At 53.8% G+C, this 24356-nt stretch overlaps 1 protein-coding gene across 1 annotated transcript in view; it reads right to left on the reverse strand.

Moving 5' to 3' along the window:
* Positions 1-24356, reverse strand: part of PRKCA (protein kinase C alpha) — a 361661-nt gene that overhangs the window by 25732 nt on the left and 311573 nt on the right. Inside the window, exons 9-14 of the mRNA XM_037070270.1 lie at positions 23571-23702; positions 22689-22862; positions 20607-20698; positions 18270-18332; positions 17334-17472; positions 1481-1561 (exon numbers count right to left, since the gene is read on the reverse strand). Of these exons, the coding sequence (XP_036926165.1) occupies positions 1481-1561; positions 17334-17472; positions 18270-18332; positions 20607-20698; positions 22689-22862; positions 23571-23702 (681 nt within the window). The remainder of the gene's footprint in view (positions 1-1480; positions 1562-17333; positions 17473-18269; positions 18333-20606; positions 20699-22688; positions 22863-23570; positions 23703-24356) is intronic.

The following is a 24356-nucleotide window of genomic DNA, read 5'->3' on the forward strand; positions in this document are numbered from 1 at the left end:
TTAAACATGGCCGCTTAGTCCCACCCCAGGGCCTTTGCACCTGCTTCCCCCCCACCCAGATATGCACATGGACATTCCCTCATTTCCTTTCTGTCTTGATTTGTACATAAGACTCTCCTTGGCCTTCCTAGCTAAAATTTCAACCCTTCTCCAACACTACGCCTTCTTCTCCTTATTTGCTACTTTTCTGCTTAGCTTTTCAACTGTTGCACATTTCCCTTATTTATCTTGCCTATTGTCTTTCTTTATACTGTAAGTTTTGTGAAGGTCCAGATCTTCGTTCACAGCTATTACCACTGTAAGTGTGTGTGGAATGAATAAATGAATGAGTCAATGGATGTAAGTTGTCAGAAATAGTAACTTCTTTTCAGAAACAAAGATTTAAAGATTTTTGGGGGGTAGCTATGCTACTCAACACAAGCATTTCTTTCTATTCTCCTTACTCAGGTTCTCAATTATGGGGGGGGCTGGCAACTATAAAAGCAGCCATAACAGAATCATTTTGAGGTGCAACGGCAGAGATTGGGTACATGCTCACCAAACCCGCTTCCCCCTGCCGAGCTCACAGGTGCATGCTACCTCCAGTCCTCTGCCTCTCCTCGAGGCTGTGGGGGGCAGTGAGGTGCAGGCAGGGGTGCATGTGCCACCCCTGGGCCTGGGCCTGAGGGCACAGGTGCAGCTGTCCCCCAGCTCTCTCCTCATTGGCCGGCTGAGTGATGAGAGTCAGTGGGGGAATCCGAGGCTCCAGAAGGTGGAGCCAATGGATGGAAGGAGCCTGGGTCCTCGAATGACCGTGGGATCCGTGTCCCCCGCCCCCACATAGGCCTGCACCGAGAATGTGAAATACACCTGTGTTGTGCGTTAGCCCACTGAGATTCTGAGGTGGCTTGTTACAACAAGCTTGTGACTTATTCCGACGCAGATGTGAAGCCATTACCTCAGCAAGCGCCATGTTAGACAGTGACATGCTTGGTTATCTGATATCACATTCCCAAGAGAACACCAAACGTGCCTTTCCTTAGCTGGGAGCTCAGCCTCACTGGACTCTTACACAAGTCAGGTGCACTGCTGATGGCGGGATAAGAGGGGGTGGGAGAAGCTACTGGAACATGTCTTCAACAACGACGCACACACACACGGGTGGCACCGGGCATTCTGCAGTTGCACTCGCAGGGACCTAAGCCCAGGTCTGAGACACTGCGGACGACAGAGGCCCCGGTCGCTATCGACGTGCAGGGGGCTCTTGTGCACAATGTAGAAGCTGCACACTGTCTGTACTCCGGGATGTGCCCGTCAGTGCAGGTTTCCGAGATGAGAAGCTGATTTCTGTCCCTATGAACAGAACCCCCTCTCAGGGGAACTTCCCCACCCTCCACCTGGGCCCAGGGAGCTGGCCCGGCCCCACGGCCTGGCCCGGCCCCAGCCGACGTGCTCACATCGGATGGCGATGCGGCAGCAGGAGAACACAGTGACACGTTACCTGTCCGGCCAGCATTTCATACAGCAGGACGCCATAGGCCCACCAGTCCACGGACTTCCCATACGGCTGGTAGGCAATGATCTGTGGGAAAACGAACATTGATGGCAGTCAGTGGCAAACCAACAAGCCTGTGTTAGCGCAGGTGTCAGTCACACCTGTGGGCATTTGCATAATGAGGGGTGACGATGTCTTTGATTTCTAAACCCAGGGCAGAGCACCCCATCAAATCAGGCACCTTGAGAACCACTGGCCCCTGATTCACTGCCCAAAACCTGTTTGGAACTCGCCTTCTGCCTCCCCCCCAACCCCACCCCCGGCTGAGATGCCGCAGCGCTGTTTGAAAGTAGATTTGACAATCCTCGTGGGAGAAAAATATTTGGACACTGAGGTGGGTTTCATTTTTGGAAACAGCAGAGGTCATTCAAAGCTAGGGTCTGATAAATAAGAAAAGGAAACTACGTGACAGAATTTCTCTAAAAGTGACGAAGACGATGAGGACTGTGATAACAGCAACAAGGGGCGGGAGGAGGAGGAATGACTAACCAAAGCGCTAGTTTTCCCGTGAGGCACACAGAGGCGCAAGATCTGTTGAGTGACCGAGGTTTCAAAATGCTTCCCCAGAGACATAAAGTGCAATAATCACATGTAATTCCTGGGTTTGTACGATCTTGATTCTAACTAACCAACTGGAAACAAGAAACCGGGAAAATTGCTCTTGATACCAGGTGATAGGAAGTATTAGGCAGGATGAACGGGATCGTGATTACAGTGCCCTTTTCGGTCTGCGATGAGTGCATTTTTGAGTGGAATGTGTGAGGGGTGAAGTATTTATGGGTAAAATGAAATCTTAGACTTGTTTGAAATACGTCAGTAAAACAGGTGAAGAAGACATGAGAAGCAGGCAGCCGTTGAAGCTGGGTGATGGGCCGACGGGGACCTTCCCTTTCCTCTGCCCTCTGCCTTTGTGGCCCCCAGAAGTCCTGGAGTAGCCCCGCAACCTCCCCTTGAGGCAGGGCGTGGTGCTGGCTCGACTTTCTAAGTGCCACCGGCTTATTAAAACGCCAGCTTCGCTGCCGTGCAGGCAGGCCGTGTCCCTAACGCGCACAACTCCCAGGTGCCTGGATCACGCCCAGGATGCGATGCGCAGACAGACTAATAGAGACCCAGCTCGACCACTCTGCTGCTTTGCATGCAAATTTGACTTGGAAATGTGGTAGAGTACTTTTTTTTTATTGGCCCAGAGGGTCTAATCAAATGTGCTAGGACATAAACTTCCTGCCAGCCTGCCCACCTCCCTTCCTTTAATGAGCCCCGAGGACCTCCCGCTGTGGGACGAGAGGGGCAGGTTCCCGGGCTCACTTAGGTGCGGGAGGATTTGCATTCCGAGGCTCTATGGCTCATTTCCGGGACAAGAAAATGATAAACAAAAGGAGGCCTTCGTTTCTTTTTAAAATTACATTTGTTCTTTTTGGAAACTTGGAAAACACATACACAAACACAAAGCACCCGAAAAACCTGCCAAAATGAGTCTCTAATCTATTACCTAATGACTGGAGCTCCCAGACAGGAAATCACTGGATCAAAGCCTGTCATGGCCAAGCCACAGAACCGCAAAGATTGCCCTTGGGAGGACACAAGTACACCCGCCGAGCACTGACTATCCGTCTGATGCCCTCCACACTGTGTGTACTCGGATGAGGCAGAAATTGCCATGGTTCCCATTTTACAGGCGAGACAAACGAGGAGTAAGAAGTTTGGGACACTTGCTTGAAAGCCTATTTGTTCACAGGGGGTGCTCTGAATATTGACGTATTTGTTTTAAAAATACAATTTACGGCTTTCAAATACATGTAATCACTCCTATGGGATTAATAAAATGATAATCAAAGGGCTCTGAGGGTTAAAAATTGAAGGCATCATTTCAGTTTAGTAATTATATTTGAAAAGCATGCAAATAAAATTTGTTCTTGCAACTACATTAAAAGCTTCCCTGAGATCTGTTTTCAACAACCAGTGTTTCAGTAAGTTGGTTTTTAACACAAGCACAGCTGAGGTGCCACGTTGCTGTGTGAATTATGACGCTGAGGAACGGGGTGTGGGGGAGGGGCTCACTATATTTCATCTCCAGGATTCTACAAAAACCCGCACAGTTGTACCGACCAGACCCCTCCACGTGGGTGGTGGGAAAGGCTGCCCAAGGTTGGAAAGCTTAGGAGTCAAGGGTCAAAATGATTCACAAATCCTAATAGCCAGTCACCTGAAGTTTTTTTCTCTCTTGACTTGATCAACTTTGGTCTAACTTGCTCTTCATTTTCAATTCCCACAGCACGAAACTCCATGACTCCTGTTGCTAAGGTCCCCTCCTTCCCCCACGGCCTTCCAGAGCAGAAGGCCTTGTGCCAAGGGCTTGTTTTTGGCGACAGCACTGGTCAGTCCCCAGAGCCCGCCAGCTCAGCAGGGCAGAGGACACAAAGTCACAGATCACAGCGGTGCCTGGTAGCAATAGGGCGGGACTCAGGATTTCACGGGAGCATTTTCCACTCCCCCTCAAAAGAGAAGCCCACTGTCTGTCATCACGGCTTGTGCCCTAGAGAACCTAGGATGGCCCAGAGGTCTGTCACAAATCCAAGGGGCAACTCACCAATGCAAATTCACTTCTAGAACAAAGCATACTTTCCCCTCAATGACCAGCTGCTATTCATACATCCCGCTCATGACCCAAACTCTCACTGCAAAAGGGAAACAGCGTTAGCCAGCCCCCTTTGATGGAAACAGATGCACAAGGCTTAGGAAGCTGGCTGCATTGTCCATTGTACGCTGTGCGGACTACGCATGGCTGCCGAGCGCTGAGTGCCTCGTGTGCGCTGGGTGGACGCACTGCCCACCCCGGAGATGCAGAGGCCGGAAAACGCGGAACATCTCATTAATAAGCTTTTATTCTGGATATCTTGGGCTAAAATACATTCAAATTCATTCCCCTTATTTCTCCTTTAACTTTTTCAAATGTGGCTGCTACGTGAAGTTGGCTTGCATTTATTTCTGTTGGACATGCTGGACCGGACCCTCTCCCTGGCTCCAGGTGGCCTAGGGAGCCAGCCCTGGGCTGAGGACTGGGCCCGGAGGCCACAGAATGGGTGGGCAGGCTTGCTCGCATCTGCCCCCATTGGAGCAGGTGCCTCTGGCACCTGTGGGCCAATGGAGGCTTACAGCCAAACCCGGGGGCGGGGTGGGGGCACTGCCTGACATCCCGAAACCCCAGGCAAGGGGTGTGATGGCTTCTCACAGCAGAGGACTCACAAAAGGAGAGGCGGACTTGGCAAGAGGGGCGCAAGTTGGCAGACCTCTGGTAGCACATGGGAGGCTGAACTTCAGCTTCAAAGACAGACCCCCCAGCCAGGCCACTGCCACTCAGTTTTATTGCTGTTTGTCATCATGATCATCATCATTATACGGGCCCACTGCCTGGGGGGGCGGGTGTCAGGATGCTGTAAATGGCTGCCTGTCTTATAAAAGTGAGCTGTGAATGAGCTTTCTTCCAGCCTGGGCACAGAACCAGGAATGGGGGGCTGGGGCAGCCTCTCCTCTCTGACCAGGCCAGAGGCCACGGCGGCTGGAAGGACGTCTTCCTAAGGCCACCCACCCTTCCACCCTCTGCAGGGGCCAGGCTTGGGAAGGCCTCCCGAAGGGGATGGGGCTTTGGAAGCTTTCTGGAAGAACTGGGCCACACGGTCAGGGTGGAGATGTTGTAGCAGTGGCGACAGTGGCTGTACCCAGTGACCATTGCCACTGTCACCAGTACGGCATTGTCCATCGTACAGAGAGCCAAGGCTCTCTGGCTCTGTCAGCTCATTCAGGCGTCACAACACCCTGGAGAGGTTCACCAACAGGAAGAGGCAACGCTGGCACTTGTGCCCTGGTGGTCCGGGCTCGGCACCCACCCTCTTGACCATTTGGTTCATCAGCTCTGCACCCTGTGTGGTTCCCTAGACAGCTGTGGTGGCAACTGGCCCGATTCAGGCGACTTGCGAAAAACAGGGTCCCAGTGCTTACCAGGCTCAACACTGCCAAGATGCCCACTCCCCAGGGACTCTGGCTCCGAAGGCTTGGTCCTGAAGGACCCCACGAGACTGTCAGTGCAAGGGCGGGGCCTTCCTCCCATTCTCGGTGCACTTTCTCTGGACCCGGGTCTTCATTTTCCTGTTCTATTTACTTGCCAAACCTCCAGAGCCCATTCTAAAATACATGGCCTGACCACAGAAGCCTACTTCTGGGTGGCCATCACAAAAAAAAAAAAGCTGGCCTTTATACATAAAACATGCCCATGCCCTTTTACTGTCTCAAGGAAACCTAGAATATCTCTTTCTTTCATCAAAAATAACACTGACATGTCCAAACGGTGCTGTCTGGACAGAAAGAAGGGGGGTCTGTTTTCTGAGGGCTCTGTCCTGACAGTTGGGACCGGCTCCTCCACCGCCTCCTCTGGGGCACACAGCCCTGGGCACGCAGCTCCTGGGCCGGAGCCGTGCTCTACTGAGACTGCTTATCTAACCCCACTGGACCCCCGAGTCTCCCCAGAATCGGGGCACCCGGCACCAGGCCCGCACCCAGCCCAGCAGGCCGTCCATCAGGTTGTGTTGGAGAAACGGACGGTCTGGCCCGAGCCCGCCCTGCAGACACCGCTGACCTCCTCGGTGCACAGACCACAGTGCTTGCAGCATTGCTGGGCTGCTAAGGAGGGAAGGGGCGTAGGCGTGATTTAGGGGGTGTCTTCAGGGTTCTGAATAGGACCTGAGGCTCAGAGTAGCTAAGTGGCTTGTTTGAAGGCCACTGGGCTGGTCAGTGGCAGGTCTCCTGACCGTGTCCTCTTCTTGCAGCACCAGGCCTGGACCAGAACGCGACAAACAGGAAGCACCATGGTGGGGGACAAGGGTGGGGGACCCCACCTCTCAGCCAAGATGCTCCAAACGCACTAAAATGGGACACCTTCGATCAGGGATCTTAGTGTATTACAGGGAAATAGCAGCGATGTTTGAAACCCTTGGACAAAAGGCATTATATAAGTATACAGAAAATGTGTACAAGATGAGAACAGAAAGTCTAGAGCCCAAATTATGTATTTTTTACTTAGACAAAAATTGTGGCTCTCTCTAGCACTGGAGAGAACAGAAAACGACTTCTCTAGTGGTAATAAAAGTGCTCCAAATCTACTCATAGTGACCTTGCCGTGGTTCACGCTACACGGCCAGAGCGGAAAGCCACAGGGCAGGGCAGGGCAGGGCAGGGCAGGGCAGGGCAGGGCAGGGCAGGGCAGGGCAGGACAACTTGAGCACCGTGCCCCCAGCAGGTACGTGCCCCAGCAGGTATGTGCCCCCAGCAGGTACGGGGACGGTCTGTGAGGATTGACACTGGCTTTAAAGGGCAGCCAGTGCTAACGAAAGCAGAGGAAGAAACAAAGGGAGGAGGGAGGAAGAGAAAAGCACAGCAAAGCCCGAAGCTGACCACGGATCCTACTCCCTGTTCTACTCCAGAGGCTCAGAGGGGAAAGGCCACACAGGCTGTGTTTTTTTTTTTTAACTAATACTTTCTTTTTAAAGAGAAGTTTTAGGTGCACAGCATAATTGAGTGGGAAGTACAGAGCTCCCACCCACCCCTGGTCCTCACACGTATACTCTCCCCTATGACTGACATCTCTCGCCAGAGTGGCATGTTTAACTAATTTATATTGTCACATCATTATTACCCAGAGACCAGAGAGTTTATCAGGATTCCTCTTGGTGTTTTATATTGTATGGGTTTTGACAACTGTATCGTGACATGTACCCCCCACTGACGTATCACACAGAATAGTTTCTCTGGCCTCAAATCCTCTGTGCCCTTCCGGATCATCCCTTCCCCTCCCCGCAACCCATACCGACCACTAATCTTCTTACTGTCTCCCTGGATTGCCTTTTCCGGGATGTCCTATACCTTCCTGGGAATCACACAGTTTGTAGCCTTTTCAGGTCTGCTCCTTTCACTTAGTAACGTGCACTTGGTTTCCTCCAGGAGTTTTCATGGCTTGACAGTCCATTTCTTTGTGGTGTAGGACACTATCCCCTTCCCTAGATCTACCCACCCCAGTTCCTCCATTCCCCTGTGAAGGGCGTCCCGGCTGCGTTCGAGTTTTGGCAATTGTGAACGAAGTTGCTGTCCACACCCTGGTTTCTGTGTGAATGTGCCTTCAGTTCACTTGGGTGAATGCCTAGGAGAACAGATGCTGGGCAGTACTACAGAGACCACGACGCCCAGCTTTGTCGGAAACCACCAGACCACCTTCCAAAGGGCAGTGCGGATTGAAGGAGCCACATGCAGGTCTCTGAGTCAAGTGCCCGCTTCCCGCTCTGGTGGAAAGACGTCCCTGATTCTGGAATGTGGACCAGGGAACGGTGGGATGTGGTTTCTCACGATGCTCCAGTGAGGCACTCACCGTACGAGTTCCTTGGAGAGAAAGTACCCCCATTCCAAGTCTGTGTAATTCTTCCAGGTAGGAGCTACCCTCTCACTTGGACCGAGCTGTCTCTAGCTCCTCTGGGACACTTGCGAGTCATGGGAGAAGTCAGCAAGGAAGGGGACAATGCAATGACTGGGATTGGGCAACACCACCCGAATGGCCTTGGGTCACCAACCTCTTCCGTGATTCCTGGTTACAGCAAGGAAACCAGACACCTCTTTAGGTCTCTCTCAGCTCCCAACCTGATGTTCTCAAGAACCTCTGAGACGGCGAGACATCCTGACAATGTGAAACTGACAGTAACAGAGGCCACGTTCCATCCCCTACCCCGAGCACGATCCCTACCGTGTGGGCGCCGCTCCAAGGGACCACTGGGGAAGTCGGGGCTCGGCAAGCTCAGGTGTGGCCACCCCCTGGCCCCGGCCTCCACTCTCGTGGTGCCCACTCTGTGTAAGCAGGAGCCAGGAACAGGACAGAGACCTGGGACGTATTACCTGTGTGCTCTCTATTTACTCTTTCTTTCTGTTCTGTGTGATTAGCAGACAGTGACGCAGACTGTGAATATGAAAACCACTTCTTGGTTCACAACATAATTTACTTGGTCCAAAGCCAGGACTCCATACGGCCTTAGGACGGGCTCGTCTCTAACATTGGAGGGTGGGGCGGGCTTACACACAAAACATCTAAATATATGTCACATACCGAGCTAACAGACGGTTAAACAGAGCGCATCCTCCCCTTGACAATTGCACCCTTCCGGTCCCAGTCAGCGCAGACCACCGTGACAGAACACCACAGACTGGGTGGCTTAAACAACAGAAACTCATTTTCTCACAGCTCTGGAGGCTGGAAGTCCAAGTTCATGAGCCGGCAGGGCCGGTTTCTGGGGAGGTCTCTCGGCCGCAGACAGCAGTCATCTCAGCTGGCCTTTTCTGAGCGTGCATTCGGAGGTTCCCTTTATCTTCATAAGGAGCTTATTTAACTTTACATCCTTGAAGGCTCTGTCTCTACTTACACTCGCACTGGGGGTTAGGGCACAACACATGGATTGGGGGAGTATAAGTCCATCCATTAATGTCCCCCAAGTCCTGGGAGGGCAAGTTTGACTTTGGAATCACGGACTCCGTAGAGTCCTCTCTGCTGAGTGGAAACCGGGTCCCCTCCACTTCCTTCTCCAGTTCCTGCTCATCACACCCATGAAGAGCCTCGTGCACCCTGTCTGCACATCCAAGCCCTGTCCACTCTCCCCTGTCCATAGCTACCACTGACCCCTCCGCCGGACACCGGAGTGCACAGGGGAGCAGGCTGGTGTCCCAGGACTGACAGAGCTCAGGAAGAGGCCCTCACAGGTCCTGGAGGGAATTCTCAGGCCCTGGGTGGGCATGCTCCTTTGTCCCAACAGACCCCTGACCCTACTGGGAAACGCCAAGGCCGAGGCGGGCCAGAGGACAGCCCTCACAGTTGGGGATGGCAAGCGACAGCTTCTAGGCCAAATCCAGCCTGCCTCCTGGTGTGTACAGCTTGTGAGCTAAACATGGTTCTCACATTTTTAAAAGTAAAATGAAAATGGAAGAAGACTGTCAGTCTTCTGGCATGAACAGTCACTGGGTTTGCCTCTCGGCAAAATCTAAAATGTAGATTAAGGCAAAGCCTAAAATATTGACTCTCTAGCCCTTTGCAGGAAGAATGTGCTGATCTCAGCTCTAAACACAGGGGGGCCCCTGCTAGCCTGAGTGTTCAGGGACCCCCCTTCGGGGTGCTATGTTGAGGATCCTTTCGTTGGTCAACACCCAGCAAAACCAGCTGTCCCCCAAGATGGACTGCCTCTGAGGATGGCTGCAGGGCCCCTCTCATCCTGTGTGCCCTCTTGCGGTGTGACAATGCCAGTTTTCCCACCAGAATGTGGCAGTCATCTTGCCCCTGCTGCCCCTGCCCTGGGACCAGGCTGGCTCTGAGACTTGCTTCAACCTAGGAAATGTGGTGGAAGTGCCACATTTCAGTGACAGGGGCAGCTTCAGGAAGAGGCCTTGTGGCTTCTGCTCTTGCCCTCTTGGGAACCAGCCACCACGTCCACAGGCTCTGGACAACCCACTGAATGATGAGAAGGACAGACTGCATAGAAAGACACAGCGTGCGGAGGGGAACCCACCCGCCTCGGCCACAGCACCTGGGCCTGGGGGCAGTGGGGCCTGGAGCCGACAGTGTTCAGACGCCCCGGCTGCCGAGTCCCCTGCACTGTCCTGGAGCACAGAATCACAGTATTAACAGGAATGTCGTTTTGAGTCGGGAAGTGTGGGGCAGTCACGCAGTGACAGGCAACTGAGACGACTGTCAAAGAGGGGACAGCAGTGCGTGGAGCCCTGCCTCTGAGGCAGGCTGGCTCATCACACGCTGAACTCCACCCTCAGAGTTGTACTTGGGGAAAGGTGCTATGGTTACCCCACTTTACAGACGCCACCCCAAGTTCTTTCAGGAGCAGAATGACAGTCGAGTTCACTATGCAATAATGAAGAAGAAGCCCCTGGAGCCAAACAGGAAGTTCACCCTTAGGGTGGACACTGTCTGTGTGGGGCTAACGCACAGGCGGCCTGAGTCCACCTGGGGTCCCGTACATCAGCACGGGCCCTCTAGACTCTTGTCAGCTGGCTCTCAACCTCAGTCACTGCAGCCCTTGTCACTGGTTTCTCCTGGGTGGCCGGTGACAGGGCTGGTGCTAGGGAAGAGCAGGGCAGGATTCACGGCTGGGCCGCCACTTTGGAGCCCCGCTTGCCTCAGGCCTCCTTCGCCGAGCGGAGAGCTGTTCAGAATGCTACCTGTGCATCCCAACGGGGTAAATACTTGTGCACTAAAGGAACGGCTGGGAGCTGGCGATAGACTTTATGCTTATAAGAGTTTTATTAGCTGACATAAAAGATTTCCTGGAACTGGGAGGTCTCACAGCCCAGTGGGTCTTTGTAGATGTTCTTGGTAACGGAGTGATCAGTGAGGCACCAAGTGGGAACTGGCCACTGGTGCCGACTGTCACCTGGTGCGCCCCGAGAACTGCTGAGGGACGCAATGCCTGAGGAGGCGGTCAGGGGCACTGACTCCCTTTCCCTTAGATTGTCAAATAAAAAATTAGCTAACACAACAATAGCAGTCGGTGTGAATGAATCAAAACTATACCATTTTTTTTGTCAGATTGGCACAAAATATACTTTTTGGTGTGTTGTAGGATGTCAGTGATTGGCGTGTGGGTGCCGTGCAACAGAAAGGCTGAAAATGGCCACACTGTCGCAGCTGCGACAGGCCTGCACTACGGGCCGGGCGGCCTGGGGTCCCGGCCCTGCCGCTCGCTGCCTATGAGCCCTGGACGGGCCACCTCTCAGCTCCCGTCTCCTTTTCCTCGTCCTTAAACAGGGCAGTTCCGCTCCCCTGAGAGGACTGCTGCTGGAATTAAACGCAGAACAGGTATCAGTGCAGGGTACGCACCAGGAAGCCAGCAACTGCTGGTTCTCTCTCTCCAGGCACCTACCCTCTCCTCCCCATCGCCCAGGCAATTTTACAAAGTAAAAGATGAAATAGAATTCAGACATCTCTGACCCACTTTTACAGGAATTAGACAAATCCCCAAATGATGGGCCAAGATGAGCGCAGACATAGACCATCAGGAGGCAGGACTCATCACAGGGCACCATCGGGGCTCTGGAGACATGGACCAGGCCTGTGAGATCCGCTCATTTGCTCGCGGGGAAGGAGGTTTTCTCTGGGTGGCAGCTCAGCCCACACTGCAGTCCCCTCCTCTTGGGACAAGAACCCCTGCAGGGAGAAGCTCAATGGCCCTGGGTTCGAAGCCAAGGACCCCCTTGAATTGGGGCTGTGGGAAAAATGAGCAAATCTCTTTGCATCCGGAAAACAGGGCTGGTGACCCCACCTTCGCAGAGCTGATGAAGGAACTAATGACAGAACATCAGTGAGGCGCTCTGCCTGGGTCTAGGCATTTGCCAAGGGCACCGCACCCGCGCCCACAGCAGACGGCTGTGCCTGGAGGAGGAGCTGAAAGCAGGGGTGCGGGGAGTACTGGAGGAGCCGAATGCTCCAGGAGAACAGGACTGAACCGATGAGACCCTGAGGCCGGGAGAACAGCGAGGCAGTTAAAGAGCTGCAGGCAGATGGCGAAATACATGAGCTAATATCCCAACGTAATTCCTTGACAAGATCTGAGCAGAGTTACACAATTTAAGGAGGAACCAAGAGGAAAGCCCGGCCTCGGCTTTTCAAGCATTTCTGGGAGGGGCAGCGGCTGCTTCCTTTTCTCTTGCTGGAGTCACTGGCCTGTGACCTTCCATGGAGGGAAGTTGGCCTCTGACCTAAAGCAAGCCGCCCTTGGGTTTACTGGCCTCTTTCTTTCATCAGTGCCAGTGCCGGCTGGCCGTGGGGCCCACCGCTCAGAAGCGCTGATCCAGAAATGGCCTCTCCAGAGCTGACTGGCCTCTTTCTCTCATTTCCCCTTCTTCTCCGTCTGCCAAGCAATTCACTGCCTGACCGCCTGGCTGTGTGCGCCCCTGAGCTGTTTTCTCACCTAACTTTTATGTCCTCCTCCTTTCTTTCCCTCTCTATGGCGCTTTCCCCAGTGCCAGGAAAAGTCTCTGGGATGTTAAAACTGGGGGACCTTGGCTGTCTGGGGGCCCAGGCCATGTCCCGCCAACCGTCGGACCCTCAGGTTCCCCAGCAGTCGATGAGGTGAGCCACGTGGCCATCCTTGGCACTCGGTCCCCTGCCATCGGCCTCACCCCAGTGGCAGCCTTGGGGGTGCCCCTTCCAACACCAGCCTCCAGGGCACCTGGCCTCTCAGTTCCAGAGCCATCCACTCTGCTCTGCTGACGCGTCTCCTCTGCCACCGTCACACCTTGGAACGCAGCAGACTGCAGTGGTTTGTCCCCAACACAGCTGCCTGCCTGGGCATGACTCCAGACCCGGGGCAGGGCTCATCAGTGAGCGCAACACAAAGAAGACTCCGCGGTGTGGAGCTTGGACAGGGTGCTGGCTGGGTGGGGCTGGAGGGCTGCAGTTTTAAACAGCATTACCAGGAAAGGTGTCCCCCTGGGCGTGACCTCAGAGCTGAGGCTTGAAGGGGGCGAGGAAGGGTCCTACGTGGACACCTGGGGTGCAGTGTTGCAGGTAGACTCTACAGCTCCCCGCGTCTTCTGCCTCTGTGTACACCTCTTGGCCCTCTTTCCCTCCCATCCCTAAAATGTGGCTCTCCCCAGATGTGACCCTTGACTCCCTCCAGAAGAGAGGTCACAGCTGATGGCCCTTTGGCTGAATCTTCCCTGGACACGTTTCTCTTAATATATATTTAGAGCCGATGCGAACAATTAGGCCAATTTCACATAAAAATGCAGACGTCCGGGCAACGCTGGGCTGGAAGGAGATGCCAGGAGCCCCGGGGATAGGTCTCTGACACTATTTGGCCCCCAGCACTCCCAGGAGTTTGCGCATCTGCATATGGCCAGCTGGCTGGGGGTGGCAAGGTGCCCAGGCTTCTGCCCTCGTGATTTTGGCCGCGTTGGAGGTGCCATCTGTTCTTGCCAAGGGGAATGCAGTCTCCCCACATCTCCACACCACGCCTCCCCTCGATGCAGTGGCCTATTTCTCACTGCCTAGCTCCCAGCATCCTCCTGAGTCCCTCTGGGTTCCCCTTTCCTGCCGAGCGTGCCTAGGCACTTAGTAGGCACTTGCTGAATACCTGATTAACTGTTGCCATGTGAGGGAGAGGGACTTAAGTGTTGCTGGCTCACCCCACGGCTCCCGAGGGACCTGCCTGGGATTAACGGCTGGAACACGACCCCAACTCACTGCTCGAGTTGCAGTGGAAAGTTCTGACCACACCCCGGGCCCCCGACTCCAGTTCAGACAGGTGATTGTGAACCTTGGCCTAAAAGACCTCGAGAAAAAGATGGTCTGTAACATCCCAGTGCTCATATCTGACCTCTCTGTCTCTTGGGAGGTTCTCTCCATTTCTGGGAGGAGCATGCACCTGGAAAGACTATACAGGCTCCAGGGTCGGAAAGTCTTGGGTCCTGACCCTGCCTTTGCCTGTTATCAGCTGTGTGCCCTTGGGCAAGTCCCTTGAATATCTGCACCTGCAGAAAACAGGACACGCTGGAGGATGCGCTCAGAGGACGTGGCACAGGGCAGATGGCCACTGCGTCGTGGCTGGCATCCTCTGCGTGTGGTCTAACATGCCCTGCGTAGCCAGGCACCGAGGAAGGATTCCACGTGGCACGTCTTCAAAGAGCGTCCCCCCCCCCATGGCAGCAGGAGTTGCCCAAGTTCCTCCAGCCAGAAGCAAGCACTGTTCCTGCTGCTCCTCTTTCTCCTGGGAACCAGTGGACAACGCTAGTGAGCAGAGTCCTTGCCGTGGGTGGGGGAGATGCCCGGTTTGGGGCTGGATCTTGCACGCCGCAAAGAACTAACTTTCAGATGGGGGATTAGGTCCCGGCAAGGACTCTCACTGGCCCCCACATAAGGGCCAGGCCATGGTACCTTGCTTCCCCCTCGGTGACGGCATGCGCCTCCGTCCCTCCTCCTGAAAGCTCATTCCCAGGTTCCTAGCATGACATGGCCAACCCCACACAGGCACCGTGTCCTCTAATGGCAATCAACTTTCCGTTCGAAGGTCTTCCCAGGCCAACCTGGCCTCTGCGGCCCCCCGAAAAGACCATGCGGACAGCAACAGCCAGAGCTTCCCAGAGGGGCCATAACAGACGGCTGCAAGAAGGTCACCGTCCAGTGGGGCAAATGAGCCAAATGCACAACGGTGACGGGAGGACCAACTTGCCCAGGACAGAAAAATACTCCAAGATACAGACAGCACCCTCGGAGAGAAGGCCCACCCAGTGGGAGAAGCCGTGCTCAAACACGGTGACTGTGGTTCTGGAAGGTGCTCAACCAAAAAAAAAAAAACGATCTCAAAAGGTTCCCTGCCGTATGGCGCCATCATAGGATGCTCTCAAAATGACCAAGTTATGGGATGAAAGTAGATGATTGGTTGGCAGGGGGCAGGGAGGGGTGTCAGGGGGGAGGTGGGCGTGGCTATAAAAGTGGTGGTGAAACTGACCTCCTCTTCCCTGGGCTGCCAGGGGTGTGAACCTACACCCGTGATCAAGTTGCAGAGAATGGAACAGACATACACACAACTGCATACAAGCAAAAAATAAAAAGGCCAGGAGTTAACTGAGATCCAAGACCTATCACCAGTATGTTGAAGAGCACTTTGGAAGGCGGTGGGAGGTTACCAAGTGTAGTTAGATGCTGCCATGAGTGTAGTGCACAGGAGTGTACACCCTCGTCCCCGAGAGCTGTGACTCTGTTCACGTCACTCCATAAAAGGGGCTTTTGCAGATGTGACTAAGTCAAGGATTCTAAGGCGGGGTGGTGATCCTGGGTACCTAGGTGGCCCTGTGTCATCACAACGTCCTTAGGAGAGGGAGGCTGGAGGGCTGGAGTGAGAAAAGGCAGAGACTGGAAGACACTATACCGTGGGCACAGGGGACAGAGAAAGGCACCTGGAGTGCAGGACTGCAGAGAGCCCCCCAGAGCTTCCCCGGGGAGGGTAGCTCTGCCCACAACGTGACTTTAACCCTATGAGACTGATTTTGGACTTCTGGCCTAAGGAACTGTAAGACAATATATTTGTATTGTTTTCACCCACTAAGCCTGTGCTTGTTACAGCAGCAACAAGAAACTAATACAATACAATGAGGGAGATGTTTTAAAAAGATAATAAGCTTCAGCTATTTGCAAAAGTCCACCCATGTGGAACACTGCCACCCCTGGTGAGACCGGATGGCTGAGGTGCCAGTGAGCACAGGAAGCTATTTGAGCAGCTGACACCTGTCTTAAGGAAGTTCAAAGCCACCTATAGTCCTGAAAATGCTGCCACTCCCTGTTCCCAAGCGTTTACAGCATCCACTGGTGTTACCAGGGCTGGCACGGCTCATAATCACAGCCCGTTGAATCCTCCTCGGCCAGTGGATGGCTTCAAAAGAAACACTGCAGTGGGGGAGTTGGGGGGGGAGGGGGGAGGGGGGGAGGGGGGAAGGGTGTGTCTACTGTAAGATCTCACTGTTCATGCTTGAAAACAGGACTGTTCAAGCTCATGTTATGCCTGGAGATACTGATGTGTGAGTTCTTTTGGGGGGAAAACCTCAACAAATTACTTATCAAGATAAGACAATACCTTTGGCCACATAATTCAGAATTTAAGTTTCTAAATAAATGGCCTGTTTCCACATGGCCTAGGAATATAACAAACAAAAAGCTCTTAACAAAGGAATATAAATTAGTTTCCCGTTTGGAACAATGACTACTGAGGGTTTCCTGGGTGCCAAACATTGTATTAGGCACTTGATTCCCCCCCGCAACCCTGCTCGGAGCGTAGGGTTGTGATTCTGACTGGCTGCTGCAGGAACCCGCGGGTTCAGAGAGGGTAAGCAGCTCACCTGAGCCGCCCCTGCCTGCCAATAACAGAGTCAGGACTGAAGCTCACCTTGATCTGAGTTCTAAGCTTGTGTTTTTTCCAAGGTACTGCCTGCCTCCAAGAGGGGACAATTTACTAAACAAATATCATGAAAGCTGCCGACAGCTAACACAAGAGCTCTTTAAAGGGCCGAAGGATGGCCTAACTTTGAGTCCATCACACTGGTGCGGAGCTGGGAAAGACGGTCTCATCCGTGGGGCAGTGTGGGGACAAAGCTGGCCATGCAGTGACCCTGGGGTATGGCCCAGTCTGTCACTGGCATGGAGGAAGCTTCATCAAATAGGAAGTAAGTCATTCAAGGAGCCTTGTAACGAAGGCCAAGCAGTATGGCCTCGCGGTCAGCATCCAGATCTCAGAACCACTTTGCCTGGACAACCACGTGGATACGTTCTTCCCAGAACAGACACTGCGGTCAAGGCCAAGGCGTCATTTAGAGCACTAATCGCTCTGATTTTGCTAACGAGTCATCGCTGGGACCAACTTCCGACCCGGTTTTCCCACGAAGAACATTTTCACAAGCAAGATCCCCATTTCCCCGCCCAGTGGCATTTCTTAAGTTGTTCTGACCGTGACCATGTGGGAGACACACTGCTCCAGGCAGCTGGCCAACGTGTGCACACGAGGAAAACAAAAGTTCCAAAAACCAAGACACACTATGTGTCACCAGTGGTACATTCCCCCCCCTCCCCCCGCCTGTTCTGCTCTGTTTAGTCTAGTTTGGTCCATTCTGATGTCACGGTCCCACCTAGTGACTCGCCAATGACCCCCAACCCCACCAGGGAGCTGTGGTGGTGGTTTGAAGGTGCTGGTCTGGAAAACAAGGAGAATGGGGGCCCTACCTCTGGGGCGATGTAATCTGGGGTCCCACAGAAGGTTCTGGTCGTGACCCCCTCCATCATGTGCTCCTTGCACATCCCGAAGTCAGCAATCTTGATGTGCCCTTCCGAGTCCAGCATGACATTGTCTAACTTCAGGTCCCTGCAAGGAGGCGGCACAGCGTCAGGGCCCCTCCCACAGAGGGGCGTGGCTTGCTTCGGAGGGGGGAGACTCGGGATAGTTGACTTGACTAGCTGCTGTCTCTTTGGCATCTGAACTACAAGTCCCAGGGGAGTTGGGACCAGGAATTATTATTATTACTAATCTCTAGAGCCTAATGTGCTGCTTGGGAATACAGGAGTTAATTCCCAGGTGCACGCTGACGGGAAGACTCAATGGCTGAACTAGCAACTCCCAGCCACGGCTGCACAAGCGAATCACGAGATTCTGGTTTAGCAGGTTTGGGCTGCATACGTGTCCCTTCTCTTCTGCCCCGTGCCATACATCCATTTTGTCACTTTCCACGTAATACTGGAAGATTCTCCTCTTTCTTTGGTACCAGACTTTCACTAGGGCTGACAACCAGAGGAGTATAACCTGGTTTTCCCCTTGTGTCTCTCTCCCCGGTTCCCCATGAGCTTATCTATCTGGGCACCTCTCAGAAATGCAGGCTTAGTCGTTGCTGCCTGAACTCCCTCCCAAGTAAAAGGCGGGGAGAGAGCTGTCAGTGGAGAGAAAAGTGTGTTTCCTTGTGGGAACCAGAAACGAGAGGACTCTTTGGAGGCCCAGGGATCAGAAGGTGGTTCTGATTTCCTCGAGGGTCCCAGCAGGTCTCTGCTGCCTCGGGGGTTACCGACCTCACACCTAGTATCCCCATCACAGAATCACATGCCCACGGAGACCCAGGGGCCCAGCCACATGCTCCACTGCATGGATGGTGGGAGAGCTTCTTCACATACCTATAAATGATTCCTTTTTTATGAAGAAAGAACAATCCAATGGAAATCTCTGCTGCATAGAATCTGCAAGAGAAAAAGGTCGTCAGGCCTCATCGGACTCCTGGACTCTTTGTAAGCCCCCTCCCCTGCTCTCCCCCACCCACCGCAGTTCAGGTGTCAAAGAGGTAAAACAATGCAAGACCTGGGACCCTCAGGGGTCAGCATCACCCCTCACTTGTTCTTCCAACCCTTCACCCTTCCCTCTGCCATTTTCATTACTACAACTTGTACGGACGATACAGCTAATAAAATCAACGAGATGAGTTTATTTCCTGCCCAGAAACAAGCACTTCTTATCTGGGGCAGGTGGACGGGTAACTTACTGCTTAAGAGAAATTCCTAATACCACCTTTTAAAGAGCAGATATTAGATGCCTTCCGGTCAGGACTATGGCAGAATGCATTTCCATCTGCCCACTCACGGGCAGAATGCATCAGTGCCTGCACACACGACCGTTCCCTGGAAGGCAGAGCATTGTGTGCGGTGAGCTCTTCAGCTGCATTTCTCACCTCCCCCCCCTCACACCGACCCCGAGCACCAGGATAAATGGGACGCGGTGATTCATACCCGAGTTCACTGTTTTTGAATAATTCATAACAAAAAGCAGTTACTGCCATGATTTCAAAATTGCTCACAGGTTATTATCTGAAATTCAGTATAAATGCCGAAGGATGTTTCAAAATTTGTATCGTATTTAGGAGTCTTTGAAGTCTGAGATGCCGTAAAACTGCCGGTGCGAACATCACACCCAGGAGGCTTGGCAGGAGCTCGAGTTTCTGTCTGCAGGGGCAGAGGACCCCCCATGACTAGGACCAGGCTCTTAGGGGGGAGCAGGCTCCTCCTCCGAGGGCTGGTGGGAGGGGAAGAGGTCGGAGAGGAAAGGAGGTGGGATGATAGGTGACTTTCACACTATTTTTCATGCTTTCCTATCTTTCAAACAACAATACCTTTCCGACCACACCAATACAACGAGAGGGGACTGCCCTCTACGTTATTTATACCGTGAAGAGGCTATTCTGCCGCTTGGTCTTTAGCTCCCTGCCCCCCTCTCCCTTCACTCGGCCACCCGAGTGTGTTACCCCTCTCTCAGTAAGGACATGAGAGTGGGGGTGAGGGCAGGCGTTTCTGGAAACTGGAGAGGAGGAAGACAGAAAAACCTGCCTCCAGATTTTTTAAACTCGCTACCAAAGAACTCCCATCGGCCTCTGCAATCCTCCCCCAGGACGCACCCTCCACAGGGCTGTGATGTTCCCATGGCCACAGGCCGGTCCCTACACACCCAACTCACCAGCACGCGCCACCGCGCATCTCTTGGAGGGAAACGAATTTGATATTTGTTTAGATTGGCTCCTGTTGAGTTTCCGGGGGCTGCCTGGCCCCTGAAAATGGGATGACTTTTCAGCTCCTCAGGTCCCCAGAGCCCAGCTCTGTCTCCTGTGTTACTGACTCACATCCCAGCATCCGAGGCGCATCCCAATGACGCCTTCAAACAGAGCACCTGGTTCTCCCCCTGAACCGCCTCCTCCTTGGTGGCTGCCCCAGATGCTCCGTGGGGCGGCACTTGAAGACGGTTCTCTCTTCTCCCCCCCCCCCCCCCCCCGTGTCTCTGGTTTTCTTCCTCCAGAAGGATCCTCAAAAACACTGGCTCCTGCGGCTCTGCTCCTTCTCCTCTCCTTCGATTTTCACCAGCCACACACTCCCTCCCGACCCCTCTTGGCCAGAGGGCCCTGCGACAACTCAGCCTGGTGCTGTCAGGCCCACCCACGCGCCGTCCAGCCTTCCCGCTTCTCCACAGGACATCCACGGGACACCCGCGGGGCTCGGGACACCCGCGGGGCTCGACACCCACACCTCTATTCCACCGCCCTCCACATCTCGCTCCATCTCCCCGAGCTTCTACAAGGGGCGCCCCCTGGGGACGGTCTTCCCCCCTCCCCCCTTCGGGGGCTCTGCGTGGTGTCCAGCGTCACCTAGACAGTAGTGGCAATGCACCACGTGGTCCGGCGACCTTTCCCACTCCGGGTCCGACAACGGGCTCCCCAAGGGCCTGGCGCTCACTCCTTTCACACGCAACACACGAGTGGCCGGCTGAGTCCCTCTCTGGTTCACCAGACGTGGGCTGCACCTCTCCAGAGGCTTACACGCCGAGATGGCCACGGCTATAAATCCGTGCCTATAAATCCGCGCCCACCGCAAGTCACCGTGCTCCACCCCAAGTGTGCGAAGTCCCCCCGCGCCTCCCGAAGCTCCCCGCCGTGACGGCCTTGTCTGAGCGAAGGGACCTGAACGCATACTCACACTGCCTGTGGCTCCTTGAATTTTCCTACTTGCTGAATGTGGTACATGAGGTCCCCGCCGTTGACGTATTCCATGACGAAGTACAGCCGGTCCTGCGGGCCAAGGGGCGACAGGTGAGCCGCGCTGCTCCTCGGGTGGGCGGGGCGGTGCCCCTCGCTCTCCCAGACCCGGGTCTGCTCCCGCATTGGTGAAACGTGAGCCCCCGCCACGCGTGTGTCCCCAGGTCTGCCCCTTCTCCCTGCCTCAGAGGGTCTTCCCTGCTCTCCTACACACAACTCATGTCTAAGCCAGGGACGATGTGAAGAATCCACACGGGCCAATTATTTAATTTTAACGAGTGTTCCTTGTTCGCGACGTCTAGGAGGCCTGGGAGAGAAATGCAGTCACGTGTTTAACCGGCTGCTTCCGAAAACAAACCTCAGGCTCAGTGACATTTACTGTGGGGGAGGGGACGGTCGATGGGGAGGCTAATCAAACGTCCTTCTGCATCCAGAATGTGCCCGAATGTGGCTCCTGACGTCCCCTGTCGCTGCTATGCTGAGTGCTGGCCCCGAGAAGGGTGCGCATCACAGAACCAAGTAAATGTGCATATTTATGAGGACATTATGCTGCTCATTATACGGAGCAGAACGGGTTTAACAGTGAAATAAGCAACAGCACAGCACACCCAGGTAACAGCCGACCTCTGCCGATTCACAGAGGTCACTGCACCTGAAAGTGCCGCTCAGGGAGGATGGCGGCGACGGGCGGCAGGCGACGGGCAGGAAAGGGCTCTGGGGGCTTCGATGTCTAGCTTTCCTGTTACGAACTTTAATTTCGTCGTTATTTCTCTGCTTTGTAGCTTTCTGGAGCGTAATCAGAGTAACCAGGGTTACGGGATCCGGGCTGGGATTCAAGGCCCGGCTTCCGCTCAGGGCTCCTCTCTCCTCAGCACTACTTAGGGGCCGCTGGGAGCAGGGAGCGGCGGGCTGCCAGCGCTAGGCCCACAGGCGGCGGCCGGCACCTGGCTCTGTAGCCCACGCTGAGACTGTGGCCGCCCTGCCAGTTTGAGGTTCTAAAATGCAAGAGCATTGAGGGGCACCTCCCCACAGATTTTAAAGGGAGAGAGAACATGGAAAGTCAATTTCTGGCCAACGGGAACATGAAGATAGTAATAACCACAACAGTAACAATTACAGCCATCGATTCTTGAGTCATACGTTACAAGGACAGTGGCTGAGGGCTGGAAAGTCCGTCTCAGCCTGTACATCTCCTGCAGGCCAAGTGCAAGCAGCAAGCCAGGGCCCTGGCCCCGCCACTGGCTGATTGGCGCTCTGGGGCTTTCCTCACCCTCTGCACGGCTCTGCTGTATGACAGGGCCAGGACACTCTTTCCTTAAAGGACCAGACGGGGTAACCTCTTAGGCTTTGTGTGTGTCTTGTAAGTGCCCAACTCTGCCTTCGTGGCACGGACACAGCTGTAAATGACAGGTGAGTGACTGAGCGTGGCTGTGTTCCAACAGACCTGTTTGGGGCTCTGAGATCTGAATTTCACCTGCTCTTCCCATGCCATGAAATAGGATGTTTTATTATTTTTTAAACCTTTCTTAGAGCTCATGGACTGTGCTAAACAGGCCAGATTGCCAACCCATGCTGTGTACACTGAGAAAGAGCACACTCTTTCACCGCATCGAGTCTCCATGGGTCCCAGTGCAGTGCTTGGCAGCTGGTGAGCTGGCCTGCAAACAGCCGGCACTGTGAGTTATTTTATTTTGTGTCTCTGAGTCCTAGTACATTGCCTGGCACGAGGAAAGCCTTTGATAAAACATTTGCTGAATTAAATGGAATTAATGCCAAGTCTCTAAGTAGGACACACCTCAGGGAGGGGGCACTCCAAATTTACCAGTGCCACTTGACTGAGAGGTTGTTTCCAGTCGCCTGTGGGTGGCAGAGAAGACCCTGGGGCCGAGCGGTCCCCAGGTGACGCCTTTCTCCAGCCTTCTCCGCAGGAATGAAGTTGACCAGGTGCCAGAGGGCACTGGGGCCCGGGGAGCCCTGTGAGCGCACCCTGTGCTGAGCCACAGCTGTGAGCCTGGGTCCTTACCACTGTCTGGAAGCAGGAGTGCAGCTGGGTCAGGAACGGGGGCTTGTCGAGCAGGGCCAGGACTCGCTTTTCCACCATGGTGCACTCCACATCGTCGTCCTGAATCACCACGTCCTTCTTCAGGATCTTGATGGCATAGAGCTCTTCCGTTCCCTTCCTGTCAGCCAGCATCACCTGAGGACAGAGGAAAACGGCAAGGCGTTCGCAGTGCAGGCAAATGTGGACACGTGTGGTATCAAAACAGTCATAAAGTTCCACATCGTGCGCAGACTGTGAGATTCTGCAGGTCGCTGCCGGTTCAATTCCTCCCGCACTGTGTAATTTCTAAGGCGGCAGGATCTGCACACTGTGCAGGCTGTGGCCACACGGTGGCGCTGTTGTGGCCACTAATAGGAACATGCAGCATTATAGCGTTAGGGCTGAATTATGCATTTTTTCATGGTCATCTTTACCGCAAATAAGTGGCTGAGCTTTATAAGCTTCTGACCAGGCCGCTACTACCACAAAGAAACAGGCAGGATAGAAATCAGTTCCTGGATTTATGGTGAGATTTTGGGCTAGGTGCAGATATAAAGGCTAAAGAAACCCAGTTCAATCTCTCGTAATTATTACGCTCACTTACTACAAGTCAACGTTCAATTTTTAGTTGTGAAAATTATGCACGAAGCCAACCCTGCAGAGCACCCATTCTGTCCTCCTGAACTCTGACATGGTGGCACGGTGACCCCTCTTGAGCTTTTTGGACACAGTTGTTTTTGAGAAACACGTGCAGGGGGCAGGGAAACCTGATGGGCAGCTCCGGAAGTGCTGTGAGAAAGAACAGGATGGTCCCAGCACACCGTGCAGAAGCCTGGCCATGTCACAGGCCACAGTCCTCCTTACCTTTCCGAAGCTCCCCTTCCCCAGCACCATGAGGAAATTGAAGTCAGTGAGTTTCACTCTGTCCAGGTTGTTGGAAAATCTCCTATCTTCTGAAGGACTGATCACTTTCTTGGCGGGGCCAAGCTTGGCTTTCTGGACAACAGACAGACAGGTGATAACAGTCAGTCTTTTTTTCCCCCGAGGGGAAAGATTGACAGCAAATGCTGTAACTAAGTTGGATGCCAGCGGGGAGGGGGAGGTGGCATGAGGCGAGAAGAGAGCCTGAGCTGACACAGCTGCTCCTGCTCAGTGGTTGCACCCGTCCTGGGGCAGCGTCTGTGGAATGCCGAAACACGGCCCTTACCATGGAAATTTGCACCCCTGCAAAGAGGGAGGACCGTGTCCTCAGGAGAGGAAATGCTTAAGTGGCAACTGTGGGGATGAGTTATTGCTACTTTAAAAGGCAGGATAAGAAGAACAGAATGGTGTTTTTTTTTTTTTTTTTTTAAGTCATGAGAAGAAACGGTGATATGCCAAGAATCCGGTTTCACACCCTGGAAACACACTCCACCCTTGGAGCCTGGAGAGTGTGTGGTCAGTGAGGTGAATTACTGAAAGGAGTTTCTATAAATTAGACCCGGGCCACACAGAGGTCTGGGAGAGACCGCACCCTCATCATGGGGGAGTCAGTTTCATGTTCAAGGTGAAAAACAAGAGGCTCAGCAGAACATGAGAGGCAACTGGGATTACAGGGGCGCATCTCGACCATCAGCCAAGGGGCCTGTGGGGAATGTAGAGGAGCCCTGA

The sequence above is a fragment of the Sturnira hondurensis genome, unplaced genomic scaffold (assembly GCF_014824575.4).
Source record: "Sturnira hondurensis isolate 20B ecotype Veracruz unplaced genomic scaffold, ASM1482457v3 Scaffold0018728, whole genome shotgun sequence".
NCBI lineage: Eukaryota > Metazoa > Chordata > Mammalia > Chiroptera > Phyllostomidae > Sturnira > Sturnira hondurensis.